The sequence below is a fragment of the Emys orbicularis genome, chromosome 8 (assembly GCF_028017835.1).
Source record: "Emys orbicularis isolate rEmyOrb1 chromosome 8, rEmyOrb1.hap1, whole genome shotgun sequence".
NCBI lineage: Eukaryota > Metazoa > Chordata > Testudines > Emydidae > Emys > Emys orbicularis.
In genome coordinates this window covers 64,515,117-64,525,763 of record NC_088690.1, presented here as the reverse complement: position 1 = coordinate 64,525,763, position 10,647 = coordinate 64,515,117, and the positions used below count along the sequence as shown (strand labels likewise).

Below are 10,647 nucleotides of genomic sequence, written 5' to 3'. Positions count from 1 at the left end.
ATAGGCACCCCTCCACCGGCTCCTGCAGGTCTGGCTGGAACTAGGTTCAGGGAGCTGTGACAGGTCCGGGGCTGGATTTGGGAAGGGGTGCCCTACGACAGGTCTGGGCCAGGCCTGTCCTAGTGGTAGCTGGAGCCAGGCCGCCCACGTTCACACTGCGCTGCCCCGGCCACAGCTGGGGCCAGACCATGACGTGCCGCCCTGGCCAGGGTAGGGGCACCCCAGCCATGGCAGGTACGGGCTGCGGCATAGTTGGGTCTCAGGGGGAGGGCCACCCCAGCCGTGGCAGGTTGGGGGCTGGAGGAGGGGCGCTCCTCCTCCAGGAGCGGCAGGTCCCCGGGCGGATTCCCTGAGCGCCTGTGCAGCACTGAAAAGGCTGCTGTATGGCCATGCAGCTTACAGGAAACTTAGGTAAATACTATCTGGGCCTGATGACTTATTACTGTTTATCAATTTATTCCAAAATCTTCTGAGGACCTGCCTCAGATTGAAGTGACAGTAGAGATTTGTTACCTAAAAAGAAGGCTCATGAGTGACAATGAGCCCCAAGTACTCTAGAGCAGCAGTTCTCAAACTTTAGCAACCCAAGGACCTCCCTTTTGATTTAAAATTTTTCAGGGACCCCCAATCCCCCTTCTCAGCCTTGCCCTGCCCCCATTCCCTGAGGCCACACCACTGCCCCACCCCTTCTCCAAGGCTCTGCCCCCTGCTCACTCCATGCATCGCTCACTCTTCCCCACCCTCACTAACTTTCACTAGGCTGGGGCAGGGGGTTAGGGTGCAGGATGGGGTGCGGCGCTTACCTGGGGCAGCTCCCAAAAGTGACCGGTCCATCCATCTGACAGTGGGTCCTGGGCAGGGAAGCCAGGGGATCTCTACATGCTGCCCCTGCCTGCAGGCACCACCCCCGCAGCGCTCATTGACCGCAGTTCCCAGCCAATAGGCGCTGCGGAGTCGGCGCTCAGGGTGGAGGCAGCGCGCTGAGACCCCCTGCTCCTCCCTACCCCCCAGGGAGGCTGCTTCTGGGAGTAGTGCGGAGTCAGGGCAGGTAGGAAGCCTGTTCCCCGGCGTGCTGAGAGGGAGGAGTTTCTCAGCATGGCCTACGTACCCCCTGGTGTACTCTCGGGGACCCCAGTTTGAGAAACACTGTTCTAGCATAAAGACAGCTGCAAAGAATGCATTTAGCTTCTCTGCAACAGCTTTGTCCTGCTTGAGTACTCCTTTAGCACTGGGTTGTCCAGTAGCCTTATTGACTGATAGGCTGCCTACCTCTGATGTATTTAAATTATTTTGCTGATTGTTTGTGTCTTTAGCTAGTTGCTCTTCAAATTCTTTCTTATTATACTTTTAACCATGTCAGCATTTATGCTGCTTTCTGTTTTCCTCAGTAGGATTTAATTCCAATTTCTAAAGGATGGAGAATACACAAATCTTTTTATTCAGATAAAGCAGGGGTCCCCAACGCGGTGCCAGTGGGTGCCATGGCGCCCGCCGGGGCATCCATGTGCGCCCGCCTACTGGCCACCGGAAAAGCAGCTGCCGAAATGCCGCCGAGAAGTAGCAATGTCAAGAAGTGCTACCGCTGATCGGCGGCGACGCCTCTCGATGACGCTGTTTCACGGCGGCATTTCGGGGGCGACGCCTCTTGACGTTGCCGCTTCACGGTGGCATTTTGATGCCTGCTTCTCCGGCGGCCACGGTCTTTGGCGGCTAGTCATCCGGCGCCCGCCCCACGGAAAAGGTTGGAGACCACTGAGATAAAGCTAACAGTGATTTATTTGAACACAATGTAGACTTCCATACTGTATCAACAGCTAGAGTGCAAACTGCTTTGTATTTCAGATTCCAGAGTAGTTTTTCATTTCTTGTCATCTGACCAAGTGATTTCATAGTCTTGGTATACTTTTTTCAGTATTTCTACGGTCACTGCATGATCTGCTTTACCATATCCCTGCAAAAAAGATAACAAAAGATTTTAAAGGAATGCAAAATATAAGGCTACAAGAGTATCAAGTTCCAATTAACATTTTAAATATCCAGATTTATGGCCTTATGCTTCCCCCTGCACAGAAGTCCCACTGAGGTGAAGCTAGTTCTGTTTATTACCTTTCAAGAATATCTGAATTAAAATGTTTCAAAGTTAGAAGCCAGGAAAATCAGAAGAACGAACGAGGTACTTGTGGCACCTTAGAGACTAACAAAGTATGCATCAGATGAAGTGGGTTTTAGCCCACAAAAGCTTATGCTCAAATAAACTTGTTAGTCTCTAAGGTGCCACAAGTACTCCTCGTTCTTTTTGCTGATACAGACTAACATGGCTACCACTCAGGAAAATCAGAGTTAAGGTTGCACTTAACAAGGCATTGATTCTCACTTAGGTGACCACAAGAGCCTTAACTCTGCTCCAAGAGGACCACACAAGTAAATTGACATCTAAACTGCATGTTACACAACTAATACAAAAAGCAGTTTTCTACACACAAGGTTTTCCCACATAAACAAGCATGGCTATATCAGACATAAGTAGCCTTGGAAGAATTAGCTTTTTAATTGGTAAATATCGATTTCACCATATACACAAAAAATATTTTCATTGATAATAATCAAAATGTACAGACAGGCAAAGAAAGAAACATGCTGCTTGAAAACTTAGTTTGATTTAAGGATATTTACTTTGTATATTTTGATATGTGATGTTCACCATTTGTGTTTTAATGGTTAGAAAGCTTGAACTTTTTGCATCTGAACATGTACTGCTATTAAATTATCGTCTAAGCCGACTACCACCCCCAATAATGTAGGAAGCTAGTAGCTGAGCTCCAGTGCTGGCTCAGACATTGCTTTACAGGGGACTGGGGAAAGGTACTATCATTGCCTTATAGTGATAGCCTTAAGGAGCTCAATCTATTTAATCCCAGCCACCGAGTTCACTTCAAAGAACTCCTCAAGCATTTCTCGAATTCTCATAGTTTACCCAAGAGCTAAGTATCAATGGCCCCATTTAACATAACTACTTCCCTATTTTTAAAGTCACACAACAAAAAACCAGGACAAGAGCCAAGCTGCTTTGATTTACAGGCCAAGATGTAACCCGCTATTCCAGAGTGCCAATCAGCTTTTCTGTATCTCCGTTTTTCTGTCTGACAAAGTGAAATTTTGCAGTTACGCAGCATGCTTCTGTAAAGTTCAGGGCACTTGACAATGGTGGGCAAACAAGGTGTGGGGTATAGCTGACTACCGCTTCTCCCACTATCTTGGTGGCAGAAGAGAGAGATGCTGCTGCCTGTGCTGCACACCACCACCATTAATCCAGGAGTTTGGTCATGAATTGTTTGATTCTGCCACAAATATTGAGAAGGCTCTAGAAGACCCCTAATGTTGCATGCCATCTCCCCTCCCCATAGAGCTTTGCCCCCACAATATGATATCTTAGGGTTACCATACGTCCGGATTTTCCCGGACATGTCCGGCTTTTTGGGCTCCAAATCCCCGTCCGGGGGGAAATCCCAAAAAGCCAGACATGTCCGGGAAAACCGGGACATGCGGGGCCGGCGGTGCCGAGCCGGGGGCCGGGCCGGGGGTGCGGTGCCGAGCCGGGGGTGCGGTGCCGAGCCGGGGGCCGGGCCGGGGGGTGCTGAGTGGGCCGGGGGTGCTCGCCCGGGGGCCGGCAGTGCTGGGCGGGCCGGGGGTGCTCGGCCGGGGGCTGGCCCAGGGCCGGCACCCCAGAGCCCGAGCCGACCCAGGCTGGAGACGCCGGGGGGGCCAGACTGGGCCGCGCCTCCTCCCCCCACACCCCCCTTACCTGCTTCATGCTTCCCGCGAATCAAATGTTCGCAGGAAGCAGGGGAGGGGGCGGAGACTTTGGGGAAGGGGCGGAGTTGGGGCGTGGGCGGGGCCCCGTGGAGTGTCCTCCTTTTGGAGGCTGAAAATATGGTAACCCTAGATATCTGAGAAAGAGCCCTAATTAAAAAAAAAAAGTTTAATCCGGTTTGAGGCTATAATTGACCCGGAGGAAAAGTGACCTTGAAGAACTGCTACTTTCTATACAGGATTCAAATCACATTCTTTACATCACATGGAACTAGTCTGCTCTTGTCCACGTCAGTAGCTCAAGAAATCCTTGTTTCTTATCATCTACTCTCTGCAGTGGTGAGGTGGGATGGAGACTGCAGTGTGTTCCACATATATGGATAATTCATTGCTTCTATTGGTCATTTTATAAACAGAATGTATTTACATACTGAACCATGTAAGTAAGTGATACATACATAGAGGCATGCTCTATAGCTACAGTACAGGATTGTGAGTTAGGAGCTGCTGAGTTCCAATTGCAGCCCTGGAACCAATTACTGTGTGACTGTGAGTAAGTCAATCTAACCTCTCTGCTGTAGTTTCCCCATCTAAAATAGGCCATCTTTACCCACCTCATAGGTGAGCTGTATGGACTAACTAATTAATGCTTATAAGTGATCCATCAGAGAGTGCTGAGAATTATTACTAGTATTTCTAAATAGAGACCTAAAATGTTGGATTTTCAAGGAAACTAATACATGGCACTTACTGTGGAGAGACCAAATACCCTCATTTTCTTGTCTTTGCTATTATGGTCAATTTTTCCTCCTCCAAGGCACTTGCATTCAAAGCCCAACTTTTCCATTTCAGGGTTTACTTTTTCAAATATATGATCTGCAAAATGAAGCCAGTTCAATCCATTAACCAGAATTCAGGTTTCACTTGGTGATTACTTCCAGTCCTCTCTTTTCAGCTACCTAGTAATTTTTTCCGGTTTCCTTGGGGAAGCTGGTAAGTGAAAGAAAAGACCCGTTGTTACCTACGCAGCTGGGCCCTAGCAAATCCCAGAACAGTGGCTGCCGGTTCCACCGTCTCACCAAGTCAGAGGCTGCTCAGAAGTTCACGTTTCTGACTGAAAGGTACCAGGGCTGGACACCAGAGCAAGTCGCGGCGCAGCCACAGGAGGGATTGCACAGGCACAGCCCCCCAGTGCGGCCGAGGCCTAGAAGCAACCAGGGCAACCCCGATAGAGACGCTGGGGAGGAGGGAAGGGGGTAAGAACAGCGCCCCGCTCAGTGGGGAGAGCGCTATCCGCGCAGCAGCAGCTCTGCGGGAGCCGGGCCACCCCAGACGTGCAGCAGCAGCAGGGGAGGAGCGGCCCGCGGCGGGGCAGCCGGCTCTCCCCTCAAGAAAGCGGTTCGGGGGGGGGCGATAGGTCCGGGCGGTGCATGAGGCGCCAGCCGGGCTCTGCCCCCCCGCCCGGCCTTGGCTCGCGGCACCGACTCACTGTGGAACTCGGCGGCCGCGGTGCCCCTGACGACGTCCCGGTGCTCGGCTCCCCCCACGCGCTGCACCCGCACCAGGATGTACTTGAACGTGCCGTCCGGATCGATCTCCACCGCGGGCACCGACTCTAGCTGCCCGGCCATGGCCACCCCTCAGGGCTGAGAGCGGTCCGACCACCGCTGCTCCGCGCATGCGCCAAGCGCACTAAGCAGTGGGCGGACTGAAGGGACCGTTACCAGCCTGCATGACGGAGGGGGCGGGGCTACGACTGTGGTGAAGGCTGAGGGACAGCAGCGGCCGGAGTTGTAGCGACCTTTGTGACGTGCACTATTAGGAGGCGGGGCCATGCCAATGGGCTGTGAGGCTGTTGGCAGGTGGTGCTGGTAGAGGGGCGCTCCCCGAATTATCACATGATGCACTAGGGATTGGTAGGTGGCGTTCAAAAATCAAGAGAGGCTAAAAAACACAATATAACCTTTAAAAAAAAAAAAAAAAGCTTTATGATTTTGGGGCCAATCTCATAATTTGGGGGAGTCTGATTCATGATTTTTGATCTCTTGAGATTGGCAATACTGAAAAAAATGGTTACTTACCTTTCTGTAACTGTTGTTCTTCAAGATGTGTTGCTCATATCCATAGGCGTGTGCAGCACATTTCAATAGGGTGTGCACCCAGGGAGTCCCGCCCTAGCCCCGCCCTACCCTAGCCCCACCCTGCCCCATCCACTCCCTCCTACTTCCTGCCCCCTGACTGCCCCCCTCAGAACCCCCAACCCCCCCTGCTCCTTGTCCTCTGACTACCTCCTCCTGGGACCCCTGCCCCTACCTGCCCCCCAGGATCTCACCCCCTATCTAAGCCTCCCTGTTCCTTGTCCCCTGACTGCCCCCCTAGGACCCTACCCCTGTCCCCTGATTGCCCCGACCCTTATCCACACCCCCGCCCCCAGACAGGCCCCCGGGACTCCCATGCCTATCCAACCGCTCCCCGCGCCCTGACAGGACCTCCAGAACTCCCGACCCATCCAACCCCCTCTGCTCCCTGCCTTCCCCAACCCCTCTCCACACCCCTGCCTCCTGACAGCCCTCCCCAGAACTCCTGACTCATCCAACCCCCCCAGCTCCTTATCCCCTGACCACCCCCTCCAGAGACCCCCCACCCTAACTGCCCCCCCAGGACCCTCCTTGCTCCCTGTCCCCTGACTGCCCTGACCCCTATCCATCCCCCACTCCTGACAGACCCCGGGACTCCCATGCCCCATCCAACCCCCCCTGCCCCCTGACTGCCCCCTCCAGAGACCCCCCCACCCCTAACCACCCCCCCGGGATCTCACCCCCTATCCAACCCACCCTGCTCCCTGTCCCCTGACTGCCACCACCCCTTATCCAACCAGGGCCAGCTCCAGGTTTTCTGCCGCCCCAAGCGGCAAAAAAAAAAAAAAATGCCGCGGCAGCGCGATCGCACCACTCCACTCTTCAGCGGCAATTCGGTGGCAGGTCCTTCGCTCCGAGAGGGACTTGCTGCCAAATTGCTGCTGAAGACCCAAACATGCCACCCCAATAGCGGCTGGAGTGCCGCCCCTTAGTATTGGCCGCCCCAAGCACCTGCTTCTTTAGCTGGTGCCTGGAGCTGGCCCTGTATCCAACCCCCCTGGCCCCAGACCCCTTACCATGAGGCTCCTAGGAGCATGTTTTGCTCCGCGCAGAGCCAGACACGCTGCCCCGCGCATGGGTGGCAGGTTTGTAGAAATTTTGGTGGTGCTCAGAACCCGCCCCCCCAACTCCTCCCCCCACTTGCCTAAGGCTCTGGGATGGACTTTGGGTGGGGGAGGGGGTCTGGGGTGCAGGCTCTGGGATGGAGTTTGGGTGCTGGGTGCAGGCTCCGGGCTGGGGCAGGGGGTCAGTGTGCAGGAGGGGGTGAGGGGTGCAGGCTCTGGGATGGAGTTTGGGTGCAGGCTCTGGGCTGGGGGTGAGGGCGTAGGAGGGGGTGAGGGGTACAGGCTCTGGGAGGGAGTTTGAAAGTGGGAGGGGGTGCAGAGGGAGGGCGTGCAGAGGGAGGGGGTGCAGCCTCTGGGAGGGAGTTTGGGGGGCAGGAGGGGGTGTGTGGGAAGGGGGAGGGGGTGCACGCTCTGGGAGGGAGTTTGGGGATAGGAGGGGGTGCAGGGGTGAGGGCTGTGGGGCTGAGGAGGGGTTCATGATGCAGGAGGGGGCTCAGGGCTGGCGCAGAGGACTAGGGTGCGGGGGGATGAGGGCTGGGGCTCAGGATGAGGGGTTCACGATGCAAGAGGGGGCTCAGGGCTGGAGCAGAGGGGTTCACGATGCAGGAGGGGACTCAGGGCTGGGGCAGAGGATTAGGGTGCGGGGGGGATGAGGGCTGGGGCTGGGGTTGAGGGGTTTGGGGCATTGGAGAGGCTCAGGGCTAGGGCGGAAGGGCATGGTAAGGGCAGCCTGCCCTGCCATTAGGGGATGGGGGGCACTAGGACCCTGGGGCAGCAGACAGCAGTTGAGCAGGAATGTTCTACAGCAGCAGCACAAGCAGGCACGGGAGAGGCGCACACTGCTTTCTTTCAGGCAGGGACGCTCCGGGGCAGGGGTGGGGACACCTGCGGGGGGTGGTGGCAGGCGAGACCCATGGGAGGGGGGTGGCAGGCAGGGGGAGACCTGCGGAGGGGGGGTGGCAGGCAGGGGCCGTCCTGGGAAGGTGGGGGTGGGGCCGGCAGCTTGCTACGCTGGGACAGTGGAGCCATTTGCCCACCCCTGCATTAGGGTGTGCCTGTGCACACCCGGCATACCCCATGTGCACACCTATGCTCAGATCTATTCCAGTTAGGTGTGTGCGCGCACGGATGTCGGAAACTTTTACCCTAGTAGCTATCCGTCGGGCCCGCTGGGGAGCCCCCTGGAGTGGCGCCAAAATGGCCATTTATATAAGCCCCTGCCGGCCCGACCCCCCTTCAGTTCCTTCTTGCCGGCTACTCCAACAGAGGGGAAGGTGGGGGGAATGGAATAGATATGAGCAACACATCTCGAACAACAACAGTTACAGAAAGGTAAGTAACCGCTTTTTCTTCTTCGAGTGATTGCTCATATCAGTTCCAGTTAGGTGACTCCCAAGCCTTACCTCGGAGGTGGGGTCGGAGTCAAGGAACCGCAGATTAAAGGATCGCTCTGCCAAAGGCTGCATCATCCCGAGAGTGCTGGACGATGGCATAGTGGGACGTGAAGGTATGAACCGAGGCCCACGTGGCAGCCCTGACGACGCCTGAGCTCTCGTGGAGTGAGCCGTAACAGCAGGCGGAGGGACGTTTGCAAAGTTATAGCAAGCACGAATACACCCGGTGATCCATGAAGATATTCGTTGAGAGGAGACCGGGGTGACTTTCATCCATTCCACAATGGCGACAAACAACTGAGTTGTTTTACGAAAGGGCTTTGTCCGGTCTATATAGAAGGCGAGTGCCCTTCTAACGTTGAGAGAATGGAGGTGTTGTTCATGTAGGTCAGCATGCGGTTTCGGGTAGAAAACCGGTAGGAAAGTGTCCTGGCTCACGTGGAAGCGTGAAAAAGAAAAGCCGGTAGAAAAGCCGGATGAGGTCTTAGTTGGACTTTATCTTTATGAAGAACAGGAGTACTTGTGGCACCTTAGAGACTAACAAATTTGTTAGTCTCTAAGGTGCCACAAGTACTCCTGTTCTTTTTGCGGATACAGACTAACACGGCTGCTACTCTGAAATTTATCTTTATGAAAGATGGTATAGGGCAGCTCACATGTGAGAGCTCGTAGTTCGGAGACCCGACGTGCGGAAGTGATGGCCATTAGGAAGGTGACCTTCCAGGAGAGAGAGAGAAGAGAGCAGGTGGCCAGCGGCTCGAAAGGAGGGCCCATAAAGCAGGAGAGGACCAAGTTAAGATCCCATGCAGGCACGTGTGGCTTCGTCGGAGGATGGATTTTCTCCAGGCCTTTGAGGAAACGCCGCACGACCGAGTGTGCAAACACCGGGCGCCCTGCCGCGCCTGGGTGAAATGCAGAAATGGCCGCAAGGTGGACCTTAAGGGATCCAAAGGCTAGGTGCTGGTCCTTTAAGGACATTAGGTAGTCCAAGATGCACAGAATGGAAGCCTGGGGCGGGGGCACCTGCCGCTGAGCGCACCAGCTGGAAAACCTCTTCCACTTAGCCTCGTAGGTAAGCCTAGTCAATGGCTTCCGACTTTCCAGAAGCACCCGCCTTACCGAATCCGAACAGGCGTGTTCAGCCTGGTTCAGCCACGGATCCTCCAGGCCATGAGGTGGAGCGACTGAAGGTCCGGGTGTAGGAGACGACCGTGGTTCTGGGAGATGAGGTCGGGGTTGAGAGGAAGACGTAGAGGGGCCTGAATTGACAGGTCCAGCAGGGTCGGGTATCATCATAAGGGAACCCTGGAGGGAGGTGCTAGCAACCAATTTATCCTCCTCAGCAATGGCCCCCAGTTCTGTACGAGCCTCTGCTGGGAGAAGATCTTGGAATTTGAGGACCACAGACCAAGAGTTAAAATTGTACCTACTGAGGATCGCCAGCTGGTCAGCGATCCGCAGCGAGAGACCCCCAGTAGAATAAACCTTTCTCCCAAAAAGGTCCAGCCGTTTAGGGTCTTTAGATTTGGGAGCAGGCCCTTGCTGGCCCTGTCTCTCCCTGGCATTTACCGCGTCTACCACAAGCGAACATGAGGCAAGGTGGGTAAAAAGGAATTCATAACCCCTGGTGGGGACAAAGTACTTTGTTTCTACCCCCTTAGCTGTGGGGGGAATGGAGGCCGGGGTTTGCCAGAGAGTCTTTGCATTGTTTTGGATGGTTTTATTCATGGGAAGGACCACCCTGGAGGGCCCTTCCGGTCCTAGAATGTCCACCATGGGGTCCTCATCCTCCACAACCTCCTCAATTTGGAGGTTCATATTGAGAGCCACGCGCCTCAACAATTCTTGGACGACCCTAAAGTCCATCGGAGGTGGCCCAGACGTGGATGTGCCAGCCATAGCCTCATCAGGGGAGAACGAGGACGACTCCACTGGGAGGTCCGGTGTGGATGTAGCATCCTGGTCGGACATGGGTGGCTCCTTCTGGGGAGCTGAGGTAGCCTCTATCGCAGGCGCTGGCTCCACAGGTTGGTCTGGGTCAGAAGGAGGGCGGCTGAGAGTTGCCTCAGGAGGCCTAGCGCTCGACCGAGACGGCGGCTGGGCAACTGGGGGAGCGCCCTGGGCTTGATGGTATGCCCAGGGTGTCCAGAATTGCCACTGGGGTTGCCAGTGGGTCACTGGTGGAACTTGGCCGAGGCTCCCTGGGCCAGAATGAGGGATGTCTGAGACCCCTGAGGCTCT

General features: G+C 55.1%; 1 protein-coding gene across 1 annotated transcript; it reads right to left on the bottom strand.

The window, feature by feature from the left end:
* Nucleotides 1-1,758: 1,758 nt before the first annotated feature.
* Nucleotides 1,759-5,507, bottom strand: LOC135882757 (14 kDa phosphohistidine phosphatase-like). Its single transcript, XM_065409775.1, has 3 exons — nt 5,300-5,507; nt 4,562-4,686; nt 1,759-1,951 (listed from the first exon to the last, which is right to left on the bottom strand). Exons 1-3 carry the CDS (start codon nt 5,439-5,441, stop codon nt 1,859-1,861), a joined length of 360 nt encoding a protein of 119 aa, XP_065265847.1. The 5' UTR covers nt 5,442-5,507; the 3' UTR covers nt 1,759-1,858.
* Between the last annotated feature and the right edge of the window lie 5,140 nt (nt 5,508-10,647).

Bases quoted from the DNA above. Each gene is read 5' to 3' on its own strand.
- LOC135882757 (XM_065409775.1), bottom strand. From the start codon at position 5,441: ATGGCCGGGCAGCTAGAGTCGGTGCCCGCGGTGGAGATCGATCCGGAC. The intron at 4,687-5,299 runs GTGAGTCGGTGC...TTCATTTTGCAG, and splicing joins CGCGGCCGCCGAGTTCCACA to ATCATATATTTGAAAAAGTA. The intron at 1,952-4,561 runs GTAAGTGCCATG...TCTTTTTTGCAG, and splicing joins GGGTATTTGGTCTCTCCACA to GGATATGGTAAAGCAGATCA.